The sequence below is a fragment of the Ursus americanus genome, chromosome 17 (genome assembly GCF_024610735.1).
Source record: "Ursus americanus isolate L20-20 chromosome 17, mUrsAme1.1.p, whole genome shotgun sequence".
Classification (NCBI taxonomy): Eukaryota; Metazoa; Chordata; class Mammalia; order Carnivora; family Ursidae; genus Ursus; species Ursus americanus.
In genome coordinates this window covers 21,934,477-21,960,285 of record NC_142143.1, presented here as the reverse complement: position 1 = coordinate 21,960,285, position 25,809 = coordinate 21,934,477, and the positions used below count along the sequence as shown (strand labels likewise).

At 37.1% G+C, this 25,809-nt stretch overlaps 1 protein-coding gene across 8 annotated transcripts in view; it reads left to right on the top strand.

Annotated features, from left to right (window-relative positions):
• The window catches only part of APAF1 (apoptotic peptidase activating factor 1), a 79,896-nt gene that overhangs the window by 11,495 nt on the left and 42,592 nt on the right, over window positions 1-25,809 (top strand). For all 8 annotated transcript variants that reach the window (XM_087868832.1, XM_087868837.1, XM_087868836.1 and 5 more), the window contains 12 exons: window positions 2,868-3,051; window positions 5,279-5,391; window positions 5,493-5,624; window positions 7,343-7,581; window positions 7,976-8,143; window positions 9,301-9,432; window positions 12,990-13,103; window positions 13,578-13,762; window positions 17,164-17,290; window positions 18,472-18,597; window positions 20,918-21,049; window positions 24,380-24,505. In XM_087868832.1, the coding sequence (XP_087724958.1) occupies window positions 2,868-3,051; window positions 5,279-5,391; window positions 5,493-5,624; window positions 7,343-7,581; window positions 7,976-8,143; window positions 9,301-9,432; window positions 12,990-13,103; window positions 13,578-13,762; window positions 17,164-17,290; window positions 18,472-18,597; window positions 20,918-21,049; window positions 24,380-24,505 (1,778 nt within the window). The remainder of the gene's footprint in view (window positions 1-2,867; window positions 3,052-5,278; window positions 5,392-5,492; window positions 5,625-7,342; window positions 7,582-7,975; window positions 8,144-9,300; window positions 9,433-12,989; window positions 13,104-13,577; window positions 13,763-17,163; window positions 17,291-18,471; window positions 18,598-20,917; window positions 21,050-24,379; window positions 24,506-25,809) is intronic.

The window sequence follows — 25,809 nt, the reverse complement described above, 5'->3', positions numbered from 1 at the left end:
GCTTATTTGTTTTGTTTCTTAAAATCCACGTGCGTGAAATCCTATGGTGTTTGTCTTTCTCTGATTTATTTCACTTAGAATTATATTCTCTAGCTCCATCCATGTCATTGCAAATGATAAGATTTAATTCTTTTTTATGGCTGAATAATATACCATTATGTATATATACCGCATCTTCTTTTTTTTTTTTTTTTTAAAGATTTTATTTATTTGACAGAGATAGAGACAGCCAGCGAGAGAGGGAACACAAGCAGGGGGAGTGGGAGAGGAAGAAGCAGGCTCATAGCGGAGGAGCCTGATGTGGGGCTCGATCCCATAACGCTGGGATCACGCCCTGAGCCGAAGGCAGACACTTAACCACTGTGCCACCCAGGCGCCCCTATACCGCATCTTCTTTATTCCTTAATCAGTAGACACTTGGGCTGCTTCCATGTCTTCGCTATTGTAAATAATGCTGTAAAAGGGATAATGCGTGTATCCCTTTGAATTACTGTTTTTGGATACTTTGGGTTAATACCCAGTAATGTCATTGCTGGGTCATAGGGTCCTTCTATTTCTTTTTTTTGAAGATTTTATTAATTTATTTGAGAGAGAGAGGGAGGGAGAGAGTGAGCACAAATGGGGGGAAGGGGCAGAGGGTGAGGGAGAAACAGACTCCCCACTGAGCAGGGAGCCCAATATGAGGCTTGATCCCAGGACCCCAGGATCATGACCCAAACTGAAGGCAGATGCTTAACTGAGTGAGCCACCCAGGTGCCCCAGGGTAGTTCTATATTTCACTTTTTGAGGAATCTCCATGCTGTTTTCCAGTGACTGTACCAGTTAGCGTTCCAGCAATCTAATTTCGATAATTAAAATGTCAAGTCCTATTTAATACTCCAAACCTCATTTATGTATAAAGTTTTCTCCTTCCTTAGTTGGGCCTGCCTCAGGCTTGGGAAGAGGTGGTTAAGATGGACATTGCAGGTTGTTTCCAGCTTTTTCCTGTTGCAAGCAATGTTGCAGTGAATATCCTTGAGGAGGCAGAATAGTTTAGAAGTTGAACATTGTTCCACAGATAAGTGAAACCATATGGTAATTGTCTTTCTCTGCTTGGCTTATTTCACTGGGCATAATCTTCTCCAGTCCATCCATGTTGATGCAAATGTTGGGTAATCGTTCTTTCTGATGGCTGAGTAATATTCCGTTGTATATATGGACCACGTCGTCTTTATCCATTCGTCTGTTTGAAGGGAATCTTGGCTTCTTCCACAGTTTGGCTATTGTGGACATTGCTGCTATCAACATTGGGGTGTACTGGGTGTTATACACAAACAATGAATCATGGAACACTACATCAAAAGCTAATGATGTACTGTATGGTAACTAACGTATCATATTTAAAAAAAAAAGAAGTTGAACACTGGTGCTGAAGGTTTGAATCCCAGCTCAGCTTTATTATCTGTGTAACCTTGGACAAATTACTCAACCTTCCTGTACCTCAGTTTCCTCTGTAAAATGGGATAATAATAGTGTCTGCTTGTGGGGCACCTAGGGGGCTCAGTCAGTTAAGTGTTCATCTCTTTTTTTTTAAAGATTTTATTTATTTATTTGACAGAGAGGCAGTGGGAGAGGGTATACAAGCAGGGGGAGTGGGAGAGGGAGAAGCAGGCTTCCCGCTGAGCAGGGAGCCTGATGCAGGGCTTGATTCCAGAACGCTGGGATCATGACCTGAGCCAAAGGCAGATGCTTAACCGCTGTGCCACCCAGGCGCCCCTATTTTTTGCTTTTTCTTATACTATTTACAATCACATAATATAAATCTTAATGGTTAATGATACTGGTATGTTCTAATGCTACTGCTCACCATATTTACACACAGGGACCCCTCTAGCATTTTTTTGTGTTTATGTGGGGGAACTGATTAAGTATAGTCTATAAAGGCTTAAGATTTTTGGTTCCTTATACCTATGTAAGTAAAAATAGGTATTTAATGATATACTATGGCTTAATTAACAATAATAATGATGATAACAGTTGATAGTAACAGTAATAATAATGTCCATTCTTATATGGTGCCAACAAGTTCAGAGCTTAATATTTGCAAGGTGCTCTTACATCCATATCATTAATAATCCTGTCTGTTATAACCCCTTACAGTTGACATAGCAAATTCAGTATGATTTATCGTTAATTTCTCACAGTAACTCTGAAATAGGTAAGGTAAACCATCTTATTCCAGTATAACAGATGAAAGTGAGGTTATTTGCTAAGGATTGCATAGCCAGTAAGCAGTAGAGCCAGACTTCAACCTAACTTCCTACTTTACGTTTCTATATGGGCACTATAATGAATGAGTTACGTGTTCCCGGATATTAGTGGTTCTCAGTCAGAGGTGATTTTGCCCTGAAAGGGACATTTGACAATGTTTGGAAATATCTTTGGTTGTCATAACCAGGGTGGAGGAATGCTACTAGCATCTGGTGGGTAGAAGCCAGGAAGACTGTTAAACATCCTGCAATACATAGGAAAGTTCCTTACAACGAAGAATTATCTGGCCCAAAATGTCAAGAGTACTAAGGTTAAGAAACTGTGTTGTACAGTGATCACTGATGACATAGGACTGAGACTGTAAATTGTTTGGTAAGATTTTACTGATAAACAGCAGATTTACTTCAAACTTCAGTTTCTTCACATCTTCAGCTTTTCTTAGATTCAGGTTATAAAGCTCAACAATACTCTACAAGCAAAATTTATACCCTGAATCAAGAGAAATTGAAGATAAGGTGAGATTGAAAATTGGAACAAATCTGCTACTTGTCACTAAAATCTTTCAAAGGAGGACTGTTGTTCAAAGGCCTTACGTTTATTATTATTTTCTTCACTAGGTTGTTTCCCAGGGGGTGTGCACTGGGTTTCAGTTGGGAAACAAGACAAATCTGGACTTCTGATGAAATTGCAGAATCTTTGCACACGGTTGGATCAGGATGAGAGTTTCTCTCAGAGGCTTCCACTCAATATCGAAGAGGCTAAAGACCGTCTTCGCATTCTGATGCTGCGCAAACACCCAAGGTACAGATAGTCAAATTTAGTTGGTGCATGAAGTCCCAATGAGATTTAACTACTGACATTTTGAGAATGTCATATCTTTTCTTGCTGTTCAGTAGAGATCTAGGAATGAAGCATTGCTTTTCTGCTGTTCTTTGTCTTATATTAAAAAATGGCTGCCGTTGGCCTGGAATTGCTACTTTTCTTTGCATCCTACCTACTATGTTGCCTCTTATATACCACCGAGGTACTCAAGAAGTATTTCTTAAGTGAGTTTGTGAGGGGTCTTTGCTAGAAAATGCAAGCTTCTTACTTTGAATCTGTTATTTCTAATGGATGACATTGAACAAGAGACTGAATAAAGGTAGGCACCTGGTAAAAGGATTATTTATTTAATGGGACCCTTCTCTTGTGTTGTCTTAGTTTTGGGGTGTGTATATGTGTGTGTGTGTGTGTATATATATATATATTTTTTTTTACATATATATATGTAATTCTTCTACTTCTGTGAACTTGAAGAGTTTGATTTATTTTAATTCATTCGATAAATATCATTATAATTATGTGCCAGACACTGTTATCAACTGTTTCACAGTTTTCATTAGCCAGAAGGCAGACAGTAGCTTAGTAACTAATCAGTAGTTAATCAGCTGGGATTCAGTCAACAGTTTGATCTCCCTGATCTAACAGCCATTCTTTCGTTGGTTCATTTAACCAACATCGAGTGTTGTGCCAGGTTCTGGGTCAAGTGCTGCAAGTACAAGGATGAATTAAGCCTTCCCTGGGAGTTCAGCAGTAAATTGGGTGACAATTAGGTAATGGCTCTAAACTTTTTTTTAATGCCTTGGTGCAGCTGATGATGCAGTACACTTTCATATGTAGCAGTGGCTGAATATGGCTGTGATTCTTAAATTGGTAAGGGGATTAATATCAGAATATTGGGTGAGAGTAGTAATTTGGGAAAAGCCTCTTAGGTGATTCTACAGAGGACAAGCTCCTTTCTGGTTTCTTTCTCTTCCAGATCCCTCTGTTCTTGTTCCCTTCTCTTGGTAGCCACTGGTATTGATTTTCCTGAGGAAATGGGATCGAGACCACTATGTTTTGTTTTGTTTTGTTTTGCTTTGCTTTGCTTTGTTAGATAGGGATGAGGAAGGAGCAGAGGGAGAGAGAGAGAGAGAAAGCATCTCAAGCAGGCTCCACACCCAGCATGGAGCCCGACGCGGTGGTCCATCTCACGACCCTGAGATCATGACATGAGCTGAAATCAAGAGTCAGGTGCTTAACCAACTCAACCCCCCAGGGGCCTCAAGACCACTAAATATTACCACTTGTGCAGTAACTTTTCCCTAGTCCTGCTTCCCTACTGTGCGAAAATGAAAGTGATTTCTATTTAGAAAAATACTGTAAGTGCTATCAGATGTATCAGACCATGGCTTATAAAGTCATTCTTTTTGTCTCTCTCTCAGCATTTTGGTTTATACTTTTGCAATTTTCCAGGCTGTATGTGTACCCAGAATCTTTTTTTGTAGTGCACAGATGTAGTGTGCCATTAGAATAAAAATGCTAGTGTATAATTATGCTATCAGCTTTTAGTTGTATTTTTTCTCCATCTGTTCTGCTGAGCTCAAAAAAGTTTTTGGAGAAACCAATCAAGAATTCGCACAGAGGTTCTTTGTCATTAGAAATAAACAAACTGATTTATGGATGGGGAAAAAACCCCGCTAGTGTACCAAATGAAGGGTAGTATTCTTGCTAGTGCATTTTATCAGGTTGGAACATATGAAATTGCTAGTTTTGTAGGTAAAAAATGGTCAACTATCATTATTGTTATATGATTGATTCTAATGCTAACCTGAGCCCAGTTCTCATTTAGTTTTGGTGCTTTAAGACTGAATTAGAAAAATCTCATTACCTGGATACTTCTTTTAAGGCACTCGGCAACCAATTTTTAACACCTACAAGGTACACACAGTTCACTTTTTATAGGTTCCCTAACTTTAAAATGCATTCATTGTTTTGGGGTGGGAAGAGAGGAAAGTCTCTAATTTTTTGTCCTTATTTGATTCAGTATATTGTGAAAGGAATATAGCAAAGAAAAGAGGAAGAGCCATGAAATAGGCATCTTTATTTTGTAAATTTTAAGACATTATCCTTTTTTAAGGTGGCATTATCCTTTTTTAAAAGAGGCTTAAAATAATAAATGTCATTACTGATTCAATAGTTTTTTTTTTTTGTTTTTTTTTTTAACTAGGTCTCTGTTGATCTTGGATGATATTTGGGATCCTTGGGTATTAAAAGCTTTTGACAATCAGTGTCAAATTCTTCTTACAACCAGAGACAAGAGCGTTACAGATTCAGTAATGGGTAAGGACTAATTTACTTTTTACTTCCTTTATGTTTTAATTCAATTAGATTTAAATATATTTAAACCAAATTATTTATTATATCTTGTGATTTTGTTGCAGGTCCTAAATACGTAGTCTCTGTGGAGAGTGGCTTAGGAAAAGAAAAAGGACTTGAAATTTTATCCCTTTTTGTTAGTATGAAGAAAGCAGATTTGCCAGAGCAAGCTCACAGTATTATAAAAGAATGTAAAGGTATGGTTATTTTGTGTATGAAGGAATTATAGAGAGATTAATTTTGCCCTTTTGTGAATTAAGCTATTGAATATTTAGCACATGAACATCCAGAATCTTTACTAGAATATTTAGTATTTTAGGTTCTTCTCTGACACCCTAAGTAGATAATAATATTTTGGTATTCATTTATTCATTAAAATAATATTTAATGAACGCCCATAATATGTTAGTGGGAAGGGTTAGATGAAGACATGACTTCTGCCAAAGAATAAAAAATATAGTGAGAATCAGAGACAGTTATACATTTTTTGGTTGGGATCTTATAAAAATAGTATTCTAATTTGATAGGTAAAAACTGGTGTTGTCCTCTTAATTTGCATTTTTTATTAGTGAAGTTAAACTTTTTGCTGGTTTATTGAATATTTGCATTTCAAGAAATTATCCTTGACTCAATTTTTCTTTGTGATAGAAGTATTTTTAATTGATTTTTAGACATTCTAACTATTGAAGCTATTAGCTCTTTGCCATATTTTTGCAAATACTTTCCCCTAGTTTTTTGTCTGCTTTTTAATTTCATTTATAGTATTTATTTGACATACAGAAATTTAAAAAGTCACATCTGTCAGCTCTTAACATTACTTCTTCCACTGTTGTTAATACTTCAGTAGACCTTGTTTCTTTTGCCATCAAATAGATACTTGGTTTTGAGTTAATTGACTTTTTTATTTTTATTTTTTTTATTTATTTTTTATTATTTTTAAAAAAATTTATTTATTTGACAGAGAGAGACAGCCAGCGAGAGAGGGAACACAAGCAGGGGGAGTGGGAGAGGAAGAAGCAGGCTCCCAGCGGAGGAGCCTGATGCGGGGCTCGATCCCAGAACTCCGGGATCATGCCCTGAGCCAAAGGCAGACGCTTAACGACTGAGCCACCCAGGCGCCCCTAATTGACTTTTTTAAAAAAAAGATTTATTTGAGAGAGAGAGAGCTGCACACATGAACACAAGGGGTAGGGGCAAAGGGAGAGGGAGAGGGGTAGCCAACTCCCTACTTAGTGGGGAGCCACGCCTGGGGCATGATCTCAACCCTGAGATCATGACCTCAGCAGAAACCAGGAGTCGTATGCTTAACTGACTAGCCACCCGGGCACTCCAATTGAGTTAACTGACTTAAGAAATATGTTAGAAAAGAACACTTTGTATTCGTTATAAAGGTGATGCATTTCCATTTTGAGACATTTGAAAAAATGTGTGAAATGATTAAAAAAAAAGAATTTACCCATAATTTGATAATTATTAGTGTCATGAGAGCATTTCTTTCAGTCTTTTAGGACATATAAAACTTTGAAAAAAATATTGAGATTACAGTGGAATACATAATTTGAATCTTGCCTTTTCATATAGCAAATCTTGAACATTTCTCATGTCATTAAGTATCTTTTGAAAAAAATTACCAATGGCATAATATTGTGGTAACTTCAATTTATTCAGTCATTTCTCTGTTATTGTTTAAGATTTTTCACTATTTTAAATAATGCTGTTATGAATATCCTTAGAGGAATTTTTCTTATTTCTAATGGCTTTATTAGAATAAATATCTAAAGTGAATCCAAGAGTTATAAATATTTTAAGGCTTTGGATAACATGCAGAGATTGTTTAAGAATAGAGTGACTCAGTGGTAATTTTGAAATGAGACAATATTAATGCAGTGACTTTGTTGTTTTGTTCTGTTTTTAGGTTCTCCTCTTGTAGTGTCTTTAATTGGTGCACTTTTACGTGATTTTCCCAACCGTTGGGATTACTACCTCAGGCAACTTCAGAATAAGCAGTTTAAGAGAATAAGGAAATCTTCTTCTTATGATTATGAGGCTCTGGATGAAGCCATGTCTATAAGTGTTGAAATGCTCAGAGAGGACATCAAAGATTATTACACAGATCTTTCCATCCTTCAGAAGGATGTTAAGGTGCCTACAAAGGTAATAGAAGGACCAACAATCCTTGTCCTTGGATATTTATGGCATGTAACTTTTGATACAGTACCAAGGATGTTGTTACAGAGGATATCAGAAGGTTAAGACCTGTGTCACTGAGGTGGGGTGAGGGGGTGTAAACATCCCACAGCTCTTAGTCTCCATCATGAGCTTGATGTTGAACTCAGATTATTTCCTATTCTCAGTTCTAGTGAGGCTGGAGAAGCATCTGACTTCTATTTTCTATCTTGACGAATAGTTGAGCTTCTTCATATGAAGTGGAGGTACTGTTATTCAGGGCTTTAAGATACGATTTGTGTGTGCATGTGTGTTAACACCTTATCTGCAGTCCTGGTAATTGTAGTTTTGTGGTATATTCAATGCTTAAAATGATTTCTAGGTGTTGTGTATTCTCTGGGACATGGAAACTGAAGAAGTTGAAGACATACTGCAGGAGTTTGTTAATAAGTCTCTCTTATTCTGTGATCGGAATGGAAAATCATTTTCTTATTATTTACATGATCTTCAAGTAGATTTCCTTATAGAGAAGAATCGCAACCAGCTTCAGGTACTTGCATCTTTGTACGTTTTTAAATTTTTTTTATTTTGAAATAATTTTAGGCTTATAGAAAAGTTGCAAAACAGCAGAGAGAGTTTTATTCATGTACCTTCATCTAGCTTCCCCTAATGTTAACATCTTACATAATTATAATACAGTTATCAAACAGAAAATTGACAATGCTAGACTACTGTTAATAACTCACAGATTTTATTTAGATTTTGCTAGCTTTCCTTCTAATGCCCTTTTTGTGGTTCAGATCAAGATCCCATATTGTGGGGCGCCTGGGTGGCTCAGTTGTTAAGCGTCTGCCTTCGGCTCAGGATGTGATCCCAGAGTCCTGGGATCGAGCCCTGCATCGGGCTCCCTACTCTGCTGGAAGCGTGCTTCTTTCTCTCCCACTACCCCTGCTTGTGTTCCCTCTCTCTCGCTGGCTGTCTGTCTGTCAGATAAACACATAAAATCTTTAAAAAAAAAAAAAAAAGATCCCATATTGCGTATAATTGTCATGTTTCCTTAATTTCCTCAAGTCTCTGAAAATTCTTTGCTTTCTTTATCTTTCATTGTCACTTTTATTTTTTTATTTTTATTTTTTTTAAAGATTTTATTTATTTATGTGACAGAGAGACAGCCAGCGAGAGAGGGAACACAGCAGGCGAGTGAGAGAGGAAGAAGCAGGCTCCTAGCGGAGGAGCCCGATGTGGGACTCGATCCCGGAACGCCGGGATCACGCCCTGAGCCGAAGGCAGACGCTTTAACGACTGCGCTACCCAGGCGCCCCCTCATTGTCACTTTTAAAGAATACTAGCCAGTTATTTTGTATAATGTCCCTTAGTTTGGGTTTGTCTGATGGTTTCTCATGACTAGAGTAAGGTTATATATTTTTGGCAAGAGTACTACAGAAGTCGTGTTGCGTCCTTCTTAGTGCATCATATCAGGGTGTCGATATGTCTTGTTGTCAGTGATGTTAATGTTGATCACTTGGTTAAAGTGGTACCTGCTAGTTTCTCCACTGTGAAGCTACTGATTTTTTCCTTTTGTAATTAATAAGTATTTTGTGGGTAGATTCTCTGCACACTTTTAAAAAGCTTTGTAAGCTGTAGTTACTGTGATGCTTAGGTTATGAAATTGTTTCTGTCCTCTAAAATGTTTCATTTGGGTTTCAGGATCTGCATAAGAAGATAATCACTCAGTTCCAGAAACATTACCAGCCACATACTCTTTCACCAGATCAGGAGGACTGCATGTATTGGTACAATTTTCTGGCCTACCACATGGCTAGTGCCAATATGCACAAAGTAAGGTGACCCATTTAAAACTTATTATTGGTTTTTAACTCTTATTTATTTATTTGAGAGAGAGAGAGAAAGAGAGCGCACGCACGAAAACGAGTGGGGGAGGGGCAGAGGGAGACGCAGACTCCCTGCAGAGCAGGGAGCCCTAAGTGGGACTCCAACTCAGGACCCCAGGATCATGACCCGAGGTAAAGGCAGACACTTAGCCACCCAGGTGCCCTAAAAATTATTATTTTTATCTCACTTTTATTTCATCCTATGTTTAGAATTTTCTTTTATTAGTAAAAATAGGATTATAGCCTATGTAAGTATTTTTGTTTTTGTTATACTTTTTACCTATGGTGATTTAAAAAGGTACCTTAGTAACTGTAGTAAATGAACCACCTAAAAATTCGCTCTTTTCTTACCAGTAGCTTTCCTTTTTGGGCAGTATGGATTTGTGTTTTTAGGCTTTGAGAGGAAATGGAGAATGGGAAGTTATATTCCTTCATTCAGCAAGTGTTTATTGGGTGCCTGTTAGCTACGGCACTAGTCTTCGTTGTGAAGATATACCATAGGCACAAAGTCCGTGCTGTCATTGAGCTTACATTCTGTGGGGAGGGAGGTAAATTTACCCTGTGTTGGGAGTAGTAAGTGCTCAGCACGGAAGGAGAAAGTGATGATACAGAATCATCATGATTTGTGATGGATTTGGTGTGCATTGTAAGATGACTCCAAGCTTGCACAACAGAAAGAATGGAGTTGCCCTGAACTGAGGTTGGGATGTCTGTGGGCAGACCGGGTATTTTTCAGGGCCTAAAGGGAAAATTGTTTTGAAAATACTGTCTCATATGTATTAAGACTTCTGACTGGAAATAATGAGTATATAGTGGGTATATGAATCTGGAATTCTGGGGGGAAATTATGGACTAAAAGTAAAATTTGGGAATCATCACCACATAGATTACATTTGAAATCATGACTACCAACTATTCAAAATGTTAACATTTTGGAAAACCATTTGTATTTTGAGTAATTTATCTATACTTAGGTATGTTCTCTCTCGTTTAAAAAAAATGGTGTATTCTTATACCCCGTTTTTTTCACCTAGCAAAATATAGTTTACGTTTAATAATGTACACTTTGGAATGAAAGTATTCCAATAAATATCTGTGCCAAATTTACTTAAACTGTAATTGTTGCACATTTAGGTTTTCAGTTTTTTGCCTTTATGACGCTGTAATGAACAATGTTGTTTGTCTTTGCACCTATGTTATTTCCTTTGAAAATTTTTTGAAGTGGGATTACTGGGTCAGTACATCTTTTTAAAACTTGGTATGTATGATAGTGTGAGAGGATTCAGTTTATTCTTACCTTTTTAGCCTTTTTTTCCTGATTTTTTAAGATAATTTCTAATTTTTAAAGGCTTTTTCATTGGAAAAATTTGGGAAAAAAACTAAAAGGAAAGTGAAAATGACTGTTATTGCTAATGCTTTTGTGTGTAGTTTTCCAGAGTGTTTTGCTGCTCAGGTACACATACCTGTTCTTTTTTTTTTTTTTAATTTTAATCTTAATTTTTTTAGAGAGAGAGAGAGTACATTTGCAAGCAGGGGGAGGCTCAGAGGGAGAGTGAAGATCCCAAGTAGGCTCTAAGCCCAGTGCAGAGCTTGATGCACTTGATCCTACAAGCCCGAGATCATGACCTCAGCCGAAATCAAGAGTCAGAGACTTAACCGACTGAGTCACCCAGGCGCCCCCACATACTTGTTCTTTAAACCCAAAATAGGATCATAATAGAAATAGTATTATATCTCTTTTGTTTCACACTTAACTGTATTTCATGGTCGTCTTTTTACCTGAATTTACGTAGAGTGGAAAGGTTTTTGAAGCTGCGTACTATTTCATTGTATATTGATCAGTTGGCGTATGGACAGTTAGATTGCTTAAGCACACTTGTCTGATTATTTTCTTAGGACACATTTTTATAAGTGTAATTTCTGGGTCAAATGGTATGTACAGTTAGAATTTTAATACAGATTACCAGACTGTCCTCCAGAAGGGTGCTTTGAGTTACATCACTATCCACAGTATGTGAGAGTGTTCATTTCCTCTGACTCCAGCTAATATTCTTTTTTTTTTTTTTTTAAAGATTTTATTTATTTATTCGACAGAGATAGAGACAGCCAGCGAGAGAGGGAACACAAGCAGGGGGAGTGGGAGAGGAAGAAGCAGGCTCCTAGCGGAGGAGCCTGATGTGGGGCTCGATCCCATAACGCCGGGATCACGCCCTGAGCCGAAGGCAGACGCTTAACCGCTGTGCCACCCAGGCGCCCCTCCAGCTAATATTCTTATTGCTGCTTTTAGTCTTTAGAAATCTGATTTTTTTTTTTTTAAGTTTTTATTTATTTGTCAGGGAGAGGGAGAGAGAGAGAGCACACAAGCAGGGGGAATGGCAGGCAGAGGGAGAAGCAGGCTCCCTACTGAGCAGGGAGCTGATGTGGGGCTCGACCCAAGGACCCAGGGTTCATGACCTGAGCCGAAGGCAGATGCTTACCGACTGAGCCACCCTGGCGTCCCTAGAAATCTGATATTAAAAAACGCTGAATCTTTGTTGTTTCATTTAGATTACTGCTGAGGTTTTTGGCCATTTGTACCTTTTATTCTGTGCATTTAGTCTCATTCATTGCTTTTACCTATTTTTTTGTTAAGGTGTTTCTCTTATTTTATTAGAATTTTCTATAAAAAAATATTAAGCCCTCATCTATCATATGTGCTGTAAATTAATATTTTTCTTTTTTGTCAAATTTTATTTATATTGTTTTCAACTATATTGAAGGTTTTTGAGTTTTTATGTAGTTAAGTGCACATCTCTTATTTTTTTTTTTTTTTTTTGTACTTTTGCTTTGGTGTCATGTTTATAAACGTTTCCTTCATCCTACGGTTACAAAAATATTTACTTGTATCTTCTAGAATTTTTTGAGGTTTTCTATTTTATATTTAAGTGTTTAATCCAGCTAAAATTTATTTTGATTTAAGGTGTGTGGTCCATTTTATGTTTCTTTGGTTCCTTTTAAAATAGCTTCCTTTTTGTCCTTAAATTCTAGTTATCTGCTAAGTTTCTTTCAGTCAGTTAAGCGTCTGCCTTTGGCTCAGGTCATGATCCCAGGGTCCTGGGATTGAGCCCTGAGTCGGGCTCCCTGCTCAGCTGGGAGTCTGCTTCTCCCCTGCCCCCCCCAACCCCTGCTTGTGCTCTCTCTCTCAAATAAATAAATAAAATCTTTATTTAAAAAAAAAGATAAGGATGGTAGAGTTAAAATTCTTTGATGTCGGGGCACCTGGGTGGCACAGCGGTTAAGTGTCTGCCTTCGGCTCAGGGCGTGATCCCAGCGTTATGGGATCGAGCCCCACATCGGGCTCCTCCACTGGGAGCCTGCTTCTTCCTCTCCCACTCCCCCTGCTTGTGTTCTCTCTCTCGCTGGCTGTTTCTATCTCTGTCGAATAAATAAATAAAATCTTTAAAAAAAAAAATTCTTTGATGTCTTTAACAGTATCCTCATCTTTTTTTTTTTTTTTCTTTTGAGGAACTTTGTGCTTTAATGTTTTCCCTGGATTGGATTAAAGCAAAAACTGAACTTGTAGGCCCTGCTCATCTGATTCATGAATTTGTGGAATACAGGCATATATTGGATGAAAAGGTATAATTGGAATGAAAAATAAGTTCTTAAAAGGCAGTTCATTTTGTCACTTAATTCTAGGTTTAATAGTGGGGATGAACAGAATAAAAAAGGACAAAGAGACATAATTTCCTCACTTTGACCGTAGATTATTCTCATTATTTTGCTTCTTAGCCTACTGGGAATGTAGATGGGATTGAGGTTTGAAAGTTGAGGAAGTAAAGTGACCACTGGGTTTTTTCGTTTTGTTTTGTTTTTTGTTTTTTTACACAAGAATGTATTAAGAAAGTAATACTTGGATAATGAGATTTTTATACTGTGTTTAAAAATCTGGAGAGGGTCACCATATATTTGTTACCTCATGGTTGGTTATTTAATTTTAGCTCACATAGAGAATATCTCATTTAAGCCTTTAAAGTGACAAGATCACAGAAACAGAAAAATGTCAGATTTTGGTTCTGGTTATATTTCTAAGAGATTTCAGTTTGTTCATAGGATTGTGCAGTCTGTGAAAATTTCCAGGAATTTTTATCTTTAAATGGACATCTTCTTGGACGACAGCCATTTCCTAATATTGTACAACTGGGTCTCTGTGAACCAGAAACTTCAGAAGTTTATCAGCAAGCTAAGCTGCAGGCCAAGCAGGAGGTCGATCATGGAGTGCTTTACCTGGAGTGGATGTAAGTAGGTTAGGAGAAACCAAAGGGAGTGGAGTGCTAACTGTGCCATTATTTTTCAGGTAGTGAATAAGTTCACTCCAGGAAGATTTAACTACTTTGGAAAGGGCTGGAACTTTTAATAAGCATTCTTACTTATTGAAAAGTTCTGGAGAAGTGAGCATAGGAGAAATACATATTTTCAGAGTCCATAGAAATAGATGTTTGCCTGTAGGCATTTTGACCAGTCATACTAAATAATAATACCAGATGGTTTACTTATTGTAACATAGTTTATTAGTGAAGAACATGGGCTTTGAAGCCACAAACATTGATTGGCGTCTCAGTTCTGAAACCTGATAGTTTTGTGATTTGAAACAAATTACAGGTTGTTCTTTTTTCATATATAAAATAGAGATAGCAGTTCTTTGAGATATTATTTTTGTGAAGATTGAAATGAGATATTGGATATAAAGTGATTAGCCCTTTGCCTTTCACATAGCCCTGATTAAACTTCCACTGAATTTTGATTATTTTAACTCCTAAAAGAGACTGTTCAGTTTTGCTCTTGCCTTAATATTATCAATTAGAAAAAGGAGATGGTTAACTCATCTTTTTAATGCCTGTTCTATACAATATGTTCACATTACTCATTTTATCTTCAAACCTTAGAAGGTAAATATTATTTGCTTTATTTTATAAATGAGAAAAGTGAGGCACAGAGATGTTGAGACTTGACTCAGCTCGTGTAGCTTGTTGAATGGAATTTAATTCCTGGGTCTGTCTAGCTTTATTTTCCATGCGCCTTCTGTATGCCATGCTTCTCTTATAGCTAGAAATAATGAACATGAATGGTTGTCTTTTCACATGTATAATTTATATCTGAATTGAACTCTAGGTTGATATCTGCAATATTTATTAGTCCTGGGCCCTCTCTCCAAATAGGTTGCCGTGGGTGATTTCCCTAATTCATTGAAGCTAGGGTAAACCTGTCTGTATTGTAGAATACTTGCTCACTTTATATCATAGCATTTGTTTCACTTTATGGTGATGGCCTATTTTTCTCTGTTACTAGTCCATACATTCTGTAGTTTAGAATAGTTTGGAGGTTAAAATTAACAGACTTTGGTTCTAGACTGCTTGGCCTTGAAACCCAGCCCTGCTTTATTGGTTTTATATAATGAGGGAAAGTTATTAAACTTCTCTCACCTAATAGTGCTCTTTCATAGCATTATTGAGAAGATTAAATGAGGTATGTGTGTATACAAACATATACACACACAGAGAGTGCTTAGAACAATATCTAGTTCATAGAAAGTCCTCAATAAATATTAGTTATTAAGAATGGCATTTAGCATTTTGCCTGGTCCATATAATTGGTAGTTGGTTTGCAAAAGAAATTTGTGGAAGATCGACTGAAATGATGTGTTGGTTAGTGGTTGAAATAGAATTAATACTTGGTCTGATAATCAAATGAGCATAGGTTTAGTTCATGTTCTCTTATGACTTGTTGACTTTTTTTTTTTTTTTTTTTTGCTTTTTCTTGCTTTTCTTTTTTTTTTTTCTTCCCATTCCATCAACTGCGTTTCAACTTGTGATGTTCTTTCACAGAATGGTTAGTCATTCACAGCTGAATCTTTTAACTGGGTTTGACCAGGTCGTATTCAAAGAATGCTTTACTTGAGTACAAGGATTTTTTTTTTCCTGTAGAAAGGTTTAGATTGCTATAAGCTTAAATTTGACTGAATTATAGCTTTCAAAGAAATTATTTGTTCATGCATTCATTTGTTATTTCTTTAATACTTTTTGGCCATCTGTTACAGCCCATCACTGCGACAGTCACTTTTCTGACCTTTGGGGAATTGAGTAGTTACAACAAGGGGAAAGAGAGAGTACTTTTTTAGTCTAATATTTTAATCTTTGCTAGTAATTTACCTGGTTTTCTTCTAGGTTCTCATCACTTTAGTTCTTATAGGTGTTTGTTTCATTGCTTCTAGTAAACTATAATACTTTCTAGGCAAGAGCTAAGTCTGATTTACCTTTTGTGTTCCCTTTTTTCATTTGGTCTATCTTGTGTGTAGTTAATATTTTTCAGATTTTTATTTAAATCCTAATCAGTTAACATATAGTGTAATATTGGTTTCAGGAGTAGAGTGTGCTTAATATTTTTAAAGAATAATAACAGTGGCATCCTTACGTGCCAGGCACTGTTTAGAGCAGGTATCATTACTCTTGTTGTACATATGAGGAAATGGAAACTTACTGGTTCAATAATTTGCCTAAGTTTACATACCTAATAAGTAGTAGAAGTAGATTTGCTCTTTATCTGACTCCTAAAATAAGCACAATGCCAGTTAACATATTTATTTTACTCAAAGTGACTGGGGTGTTTGTATATGAAATTCTGACACTGTTCTGATACTTTACCCCTTTAACCCATGAGAAATAACATATTAACTGCACTAGTGGAATAGTTAGTATTCAGTAGATTAAGATACAAAGAAAATGATATTGCCTTATCTTTTTTTCCTCTATGAATAATTGTGGTTAGAGAAGAGCAAATTTAAAGTACATCATTGTGGGGCATCTGGGTGGTTCAGTCGGTTAAGCGTCTGCCTTTTGCTCGGGTCATGATCCTAGGGTCCTGGGATCAAGCCCTGAGTTGCATTGGGCTCCCTGCCCAGTGGGGAGCCTGCTTCTCCCTCTCCATCTGCCCCTTCCCCCTGCTCGTGTGCTCGCTTGCTCACTTGCTCTCTCTCAAATAAATAAAATCTTAAAAAAAAAAGTACGTCATCGTTAACGGTGGGTGTAGTGTCATACTTTAGTTAGGGAATGAGCTTCGTTTTGCTATGGCTTCTTTATTTTAAAAAATTTTTATTTTAGAGAGAGAGAGAGAGCAACTAGGGGCAGAAGGAGAGAGAGAATCTCAAGCAGGCTCCATGGCCAGTATGGAGTCGTGTGGTGGGCTCACTCTCACAACCCTAGATCATGACCTGAGCTGAAATCAAGAGTCGGGTTGCTTAACCTACTGAGCCACCCAGGCGCCCTGGCTTCTTTCCCTTTAAAAACAATGGAGATTTTTTTGAAGGTATCCTTACATAATGTTTTCTCTGCACATGTTATCATTAATGTATCAAAGGAAAATAGAAAGCAACATGTATTTGATTAGTTAGATTTCTCCCAACTCAGAGACATTTGCAGCACCTGACAGGTTGCTTTATATAGGGTAGCATTTCTCTTAAAAAGCCACTTTCGTAATGCTTTTTTCCTTCAGGAGATATGTGCTGTCATTTACGTGGTGGTAACTTAATTTTAAGAATTTTGTATTTTTGGCAACACAACAATGTTAAAAGGCAGTTTACTTTATTACTGAAAAAAATTACTTTTACTTACTGGGTTTCTGTTCATTTTCTCCTTGTATGTAGAAACAAAAAAAACATCAAGAATCTTTCCCGCTTAGTTGTCCGCCCCCATACAGATGCTGTTTACCATGCTTGCTTTTCTGAGGATGGTCAAAGAATAGCTTCTTGTGGAGTTGATAAAACCTTACAGGTAAAACATATCTCTTGAGAAAAATTCAAAGAGGCGTGTACCCAATACTGTGCATATTAGAATATATTTAAATCTGAAAATTGAAGAAAATTGCACATTAGAAGTAGAGAAATCCAAATCTCTTAAACATTTTATGAAAGCTTTCTCTGGAAATTTAGAAGATGTGGTTGTGTGTTTTCATAATTTTAAAGTTGCCAGGTGACATAAAAGTACCTTTTACCCTAGCGGTCAGCTACTGTCATCCATGCGCCCTCTAAGCGTAATGAGGGAATGCAAATTGTTAAAAGACGTAAGGACTCCATAGCACAGTGGACAGAGCTCTGATTAAAAAACAGTGATTAAGTGAAATACCTACTTTTTTTTTTTTTTTAAAAGATTTTACTTATTTATTTGACAGAGATAGAGACAGCCAGCGAGAGAGGGAACACAAGCAGGGGGAGTGGGAGAGGAAGAAGCAGGCTCATAGCAGAGGAGCCTGATGTGGGGCTCGATCCCATAACGCCGGGATCACGCCCTGAACCAAAGGCAGACGCTCAACCGCTGTGCCACCCAGGCGCCCCAAAATACCTACTTTATCACAGGTTCAGACACAGATTTCTGCCTATAAATAGGAATTGGACTAGATATTTCCTAAGGTGCTTGAAGGAATTTAAGTTCTCGTTTGTTTTTGGGATACATGAATGAGTGGTTTTCTTTAAATTTGTGCTCTGCCTTTTGATTTTGAAGGAAACAGGATCAGATTAGCTAAAACTTTGATATTTAGATTAGGTTTAGTCTTTGCAAGATTATGACTATAAACCTTATTTTTATATGTGTGCTTTATTACTAATTTTATTAATTTTGGCTTTTGAGCCCCAGAAAGAAAACATACTGAATGAACTGTTTTCTGTTTAAGAATTTGCCAAACTAAAAAAAAAAAAAGAAAAAGACTTTCGCCAAACTAATCTCAAGAACTGAAGCTATACTCTGCTAACTCTTTTTATTGATCCTACAAACATTTAATAAGGGATAGTTCTGTATGTTAAGGCATATAAATTCTGACAGATACTCTGTTTTTTGGAGTGGTTTTGCCAAAGTTCATTACTATTGCAAAATAATGTGGATTAAGATCTTTTAAAGAAAGATTTTTTCGAATGGTGGCCATTGGTTTATGGTAAAAAACTTTATTGTTGCTTGTGCAGGTGTTTAAAGCTGAAACAGGAGAGAAACTGCTAGAAATCAAGGCTCATGAGGATGAAGTGCTTTGTTGTGCATTCTCTACAGATGACAGATTTATAGCAACCTGCTCAGTGGATAAAAAAGTGAAGGTACGGAAATATTTTTCTCTTCAGTTGTAATTACCATAGAATTCATTTTCTTCTTCCATAGTAGAGGGACTAGGGTAAGTAGGGGTAAAGGACTCTTGCCTATTGATCTACTAACTTGAGGCAAACCAGTTTTTATCCACTGCAAATTAACACTATTTTTAAGCACCAGCAAAAATGTCTAGGTTTCTCAGCCTGAGATACTTACCAGACAGCTGGGAGAAACAATTACAAATTAATGAATTTCCCTGCTGTTTATTATTGATAGGTCTATGGGATAAATATCAGTTGGAATCTTTGAGGGCATTGTGATTGAAAGTGTTGCTGCACAAAATTACTGTCTGAGATTGGATTCCTGTTGTAAAATACATAATTTATGAACTGCAACCCAGATTTTTTTTTTTTTTTAGAGAGGGAGTGCAGAGTGGGGAGGTTGGGGTGGGGGAGGGGCGGGGGGAGAGAAAGAGAGAGAGAGAGAGAATTTTAAGCAGGCTTCATGCTGTGTGGAGCCTGATGCCGGGTTCATCTCATGATCCTGAGCTCAAATCAAGATTTGGACACTCAACCAACAGAGCCATTCAGGCACCCCAAACACCTCACTTAAGGCTTTTTTTTTTTTTTTTTCTTTTTTTTAAGAGAGCATGTGCATGTGTGAGCAGGGAAGGGAGAGAGAGAATCCCAGTCTCCACTGGGTGTGGAGCCTGACTTGGGCCTCGATCTCATGACCCCAAGATCATAACCTGAGCCAAATCAAGAGTTGGATGCCCAACCGACTGACCCACCCAGGTGCCCCTTGCTTTAGGCTTTTTAAAAAGAGGTGGATCCTGACTTGGTGGGAGTACTGCAAATAAATAGGCAGACAGATAAATAGGAGAGGGAGAGGGGAAGAAAGAGAAGGATAAAGAAAGAAGGAGGGAGGGAGGAAAGAAGGAAGAACTGTTGAAACTGGCCAGATGGGGTGGGTCTTAGTGGACCTGGGAGCAAGAAAATTGGTTTGGAAGTTTTCCTGGGGTCTGTACCTACTTGAAGAAGACTTGGGAGTGTCCAGACAAATTAAGACCTTGGAAAAACCTACTTCTTGATAGATTGAACTCTAGGTGGCTTTGCAACCAACCAGTTGATTAACTCCATAGCCACTACCGAGTCACACTTGGAGTTGGCCAGTCTTGCGCAGTTCCAAAGTCAGAGCTATGTGGAATAAAAGGAGATAACACTGAGTTTCTATTTTCTAAGTACTCAAAATATAAAACAAGAGGTGCAAATGTCTATTAAAGAACTTTCTAAAAATAAATACTTTGGACCTCTGGTGAGTGCTTTGATAAGATTTAAAAAATGCAGGATGCCTGGCTGGCTCAGGTGATAGAGCATGTGATACTTCATCTTGGGGTCATGAGTTCGAGCCCCATAATGGGCATAGAGCTTACTTAGAAATTAAAAAAAAAAAAAATACTGTGGGAGGGACATTAATACCTCCGAAAAGTTCAGAGCCCAGTGAAGACTGGGTAATTTATTTCTTTTGTTTGTTGTTAGAACACACTGCTTTGTTGTCTTACATAGTAACTAGAATGATGATTACTTCTACTTGGGAATTTAACACTGTGTGAGGCCCTATACTACACACTCTGTTATATTACAGTATCAATTTCTCACTACAACTTGCAGAATAAGTATTGATCCCATTTTGCAGGTGAGGAAATAGGTTCAGAGATGAAGTCATTTGCCCAAGCTCACATTAACTGATAAGTAAGGGAGCCAGGGTGCAAAGCTAGGTTTCCCTCAGAATCTAAAGCCTTAATTTTTTTCACTGATCCATCTGCCTTTACTTTTTATTGATACCTTGAAGTCAGCAGTAAACTTAGCATGTCCTTTATCTCATTTGGTAGCTTGAATTGTGTAGGATGGGTATAAGTATACTCATTTTACAGAGGAGGGAACTGTGATGTAGATAAATTAAGGACTGGTAAATGGTAGAGCCAGGACTTGGACTTAATCCTTCTGATCTAAAGTCCATTATTCCATCCCTTTTATAGTACTTCTCTGTCTACTGTCATTCATGTGAACATATGCAGTCTTGCCCTTGAAGAATGTAAAGTTTTCATGGGATTCTAATTGTGCTATAAAAGGGCACACGTGTAGACTTGCAAGTAATTTTTTAAAAAACATCCTGGAAAAATACGGACATATTTTAGAGAAGGGGTGGGTATTCATTAGCCTCATATCCAACTGGGAAAATCTGCCACAAAACAGCTCACATCTGTTTGCTCTTCTGTTCTCCCTTTCATAGTAAGGGGTAGTTGTAAATTTTATTCTTTATTCTCTTTAGATCTGGAATTCTATGACAGGGGAACTAGTGCATATCTATGATGAGCACTCAGAGCAAGTCAACTGCTGCCACTTTACCAACAACAGTCATTACCTTCTCTTAGCCACTGCATCAAGTGACTGCTTCCTCAAAGTAAGTGTGGATAATGAGAATTGTGTAAACAAATTTGATAGATGCATCAGAACATCTTTTTCGATTTTCTCTTGTATTAATCAGGGCTCTTTTGGTTGTAGTGATAGGAACTTCCATACTAGCTTAAGCCAAAAAAAAAAAGAAATTATTAGTTCATGTAACTGAAAGGTCTAGGGGGAGCATGGCTTTAGGCATAACTGATTCCAGATGCTTAAATTATATTCTTGGAGCCTAATCTCCTCTCCATCTTTAGGCTCTGTTTCTCTCTTTGTTGGTTCAGGCATGTTCTTTCTGTGTGGCAGGAAATATGGCTGTTCTCACTTACAGGCTTACATGGGTCTTATAGCTATAGTCACAGAGGAGGAGAAACTTACTTTTTCCCAGGTCCCATAGATTTAATTTTAAAGAAGACTATTTGAACTGGTTTGGCTTATATGCTCATTGTTAAATAACCCTAGTGGGCCGGTAGGATGGAATCCTTGAATTGGTCAAAGATTACAAATTTATCCATGTAGAAATGGGACAAATGAGGTGAGGTCAGCTCTACTTGAATTATAGGTGGGGCTTGATTCAGAAGAGAGGTTCTGTTATTAGAAGGAGGAAGGAAAAAAAAGGTGCTGATAGGAAAAAAAAAAAAGAAACTAAAACCAAAAACAGATATGCATTTCATATATGTTTGATAATGCTTTGTAGTTACAAATTATAAAAGATTATATCTTTTTCTTCTCTGAAGTGGCATATTGAAGATAGCTAGATCAAATTCTCGGGGGTTCCAGAAGGATTCACTAACTTCCTTTGGATTGTTTTTTGGTTTGGTTTCTGCCCTGTCTTTTTTAATGTCACACCATCTTTGCAAAGGGACATTATATTTTTGGGAGGGTTGGGCAAACCATTTCAGTTTGAAAAACCTCATAGACTCTGTGTTTGACATTTAAGTACAGTATTTTAAAAAACTTTAGAAAATATTGAAAATTGTCCTCCCTTTCCCCTTCAATTCAGGAAGCTGAAACTTTATCTTTTTTTTTTTTTTTCCTCCAAAAGAAAACTTACAGAGAAGCTCAGTGTGTAAGAGATAAAGCCCATTGCTCTGGTTGAAGTGGGGTGTGGTCTTGGATTTTTTTTTTTTTTAAGACTTTATTTATTTATTTGAAAGAAAGAGTGTGTGCGAGTGTGTGTGCATGCGTGGGGGAGTTGGGGGTGAACAGAGGGAGAGGGAGAAGCAGGCTCAGCCGCTGAGCGAGAAGCCTGATGCGGGGTTCTATCCCAGGACCCTGAGATCATGACCTGAGCATATGTCAGACACTCAACTGACAAAGCCACCCAAGTGCCCCTAAGCTTGCTTTTGTACACTCGCTTGTTCCCTCTCTTATTTCCTCCTAGTAGCCCCTTTCAGACATGTTTCTGGAATCCCTAGAAGCCTGCATAGCCCAATTTGAAAACACTGGATTGGTTTAAAATAACAGACTAATGTAGTCTTATAATCATAGCTCATTTTCCTCAGATATGCTTTACCTTATTGAATAAATCCATCTCTAAAAAACTAAGACTTCTGTATTATTTATGATTAATTTTCGATGTTTCTTATTAACATTTTGTAGGGTGAAGAAATTTATGTTTCCTCATTTTAATTACAGACAAAAAGCTCTAGGATGTGAGAGCTAAGAGAGATCTATGGGTTCTATTGGTTAGTCAACAATTTTAATTAAGGACAAGTTTTACTTTAAGATCTGCCATACCACACCTGTATTACCACGTGGACAATTAGAACTCACTTCTTGTGACTCTTGAGCTGAGAGAAGGCAATGAAAATATGTAAATCTGAAGCTGCCCCATGTGACTTGCCGTATCTGAAAAATTGGATTTACCTGGAACTAGGATAAAGAAGTCTAGGTTGGAGGTGGACATGAAGAACAGGACTTACCTCACTGGTCATTTCCAAAGGATTTTTGTCAATATTAATTTTGGGGATGGATGATTTCTTCTTCCATGTTTAATATAGTTAGCATAAATCCCCAGAGAGGATTATAGCCCTTTTTATTTATATTTTATTCACTTTTCAAACATACCTAAAAGGAGAGAATACAATAATAAAAGCTTGTGGTATCCGTTGTCTAGCTCTCACTATTACTAATATTTTGCCAATCTTATTTTATTCTTCATCCTCCCCCCCCCTTTTTTTTTTGGCATATTTGAGGTCTTAAACCGAAGTACCATGCCATTGTCACACCTAACATAATAATAGTTTTGTGATCTGTCTAGTCCATGTTCACTTTTCCCCATTGTTCTTTTTTTTTAAGTTTGTTTATTTTTAGTAATCTCTATACCCAACGTGGGGCTTGAACTCACAATCCCAAGATCGAGTCACACACTCCTCTGATTGACCCATCTAGGTGCCCTTCCCCATCATTCTTAAAAAAATATATATCTCTTTTTTTTAAAGACTTTTATTTATTTGAGAGAGAGAGTGAGAGCACAAGCAGGGGCAGGGCAGAGGGTGAGGGAGAACCAGTCTCCCCACTGAGCAGAGAGCCTGATGTAGGGCTCAATCCCAGGACCCTGATCACGACCTGAGCCAAAGGCAGATGCTTAACTGACTGAGTCCCCAAATGCCCCCCCAAAACCATATCTTTCTGCCATAAATTTGTTGGAATCAATACAAATTTCAGGTGACATTTAGTTGTTATGTCTTGTAAATCTCTTTTATTCTATAGAAGTTCTCCTTTCCCTCTGCCTCTTTTGATTACTTAGAGAAATTGAGTCATTTGTCCTGTGGATTCTGGATTTGGTTGGTTGCTTCCTAGAGGTGTTAACTTGCTCTTCAAGCCTCTTATATTTCCTGTCAAATGTATTTATATCTATCTTTGCTATCTTCGTATTTTTCAAGTCATTATTTAGAGCATTAATAGATTTTAGCCTAATAAGTAGAGTCAGGATTTGCATTGGGAAACCTTAGAAATGACCATTTGGGTAACCCAGCAACTAAAAAATTTGGTAGCATTTTATGTATTACTTATTAGAGAGCTGAATAAAATAATAACGATTCCAAACTACTTTGTTAAAATAAGCAGTAATTATTTAGTTACTTAGTGCTCAGACTAAAAGCCTAGGTAAGCTTTTGGTCCCTTAACAGATTTAGGTGCTGATCTAAGGGCTGTCCCATTACTTGGTAATCACAAGTTTACCTTTGTGTTTGACACCTTTGCATTACTATGAGTTGAACATTTTTCTGTAATTGAAAAAGCTTAAATGGGAGGGAAGGAACGTTATGGGATTTCTAACTTTTCCTTATTCAGTACTAGTTTTTTAGTTATCTTTTTCTTTCTTAAATAGCTCTGGGATTTGAATCAAAAAGAATGTCGAAATACCATGTTTGGCCACACAAATTCAGTCAATCATTGCAGATTTTCACCAGATGATAAGCTTTTGGCTAGTTGTTCAGCTGATGGAACATTAAAGGTACGCTTTTGTTTATTATTAAAATTGGTTGTAATTTTGTGGTTTTATGATTTGGTTATAGAAATAGGGTTTTCTTTTTCTCATTTCTACAGGAAGAGCTTTTTCTTTCAACTTCCAGGAGCACATTTAATATAACTGTAATTGATTGTTATAATGATTATGAATGGTTTACTGCCTTATGGTTTAAAGTTCATATATTTTGAATTCTTAATTTTTAAGTGTGTATTTATGGCTTCATAAAATTTTGAGGTCTGTGGGGTGAACTTTGTAAAGGCCCTACTTTTATTTTATGTTATTTTATTTTACTTGTAAAGACCATTTATTTTATATTTTCCTGTTCTTCAGAAGTCCTATGCAGGAAAAATTCAGAACTAGGGAAAAAAGTATATTCAGCCTCCTGAAATTTGTAGTCCTAAAAAAATGAAATTCTTTAAATTTTCACCTTCTCAGATAAGATCCTAATCCCACTTTCTTTATTGTTCCTGTCTCTGCCATCATTCTAGTCTCCTCTTCATTGATTCTCCTTTCTTTCTTTGGTCTTAAGTCCAATCCATCTTTGACCTAGTCTTTCGGTCTACCTTTTCCCCTCTCATTCTGTAGTATTTACTGTGGTTCATGCTGTCATCTCTTTATATTTGATAGCAGCTTTCTAAGATGTGTTCTCCATCTCTCCTAATCTTGGTACAGAACTGCTAGAGTAACTATCTCTATTTTCATCTTGCCACCTTCAGTTGGGACACAAAAGTACCACATTATAAATCGTGATAAACCCAGGCTCATCAGGTGCAGCTGTTTATAAGGCTTTTTACCTTCCATCATTCTGCTACCTCTGTTCCTGTCCAGTTTGTTTCTTCTAGCCCCCTTAACACTAATTGTTCTGGGCAAGATAATTTGGTAGCTAATGTCAAGCTACTGTTCCTATATATATTTCATTAGTCTTTATTGGGATTTTTGGCCTCCAATTCACTTGCCCATATTTTTTTAACGACCCTTAAACCTTTATGCAAAGCCTTCTTCAGAAAGTGTCCTCTTATCACATCCCTCTATCTGGTTCTGGGTACATCCATCCATCTCTATCTATATATATTGATAGAAACTGTTCAGTTTATCTTCTCACTTCCACTTGTAAATGTGTTGTGCTGTTCAGTTCAGTCATTTTCATATGTCTTCTTTTCTTTGATAGGATTGAATATAGATTTATGATCTGCGGAGAGCTTGCATCTTCTTGTACTCTATTAAGTTCATACTATAGAATTGTACTCAAAACATGCACTCAATACGTTTTCTTGACATATATTTTTTCC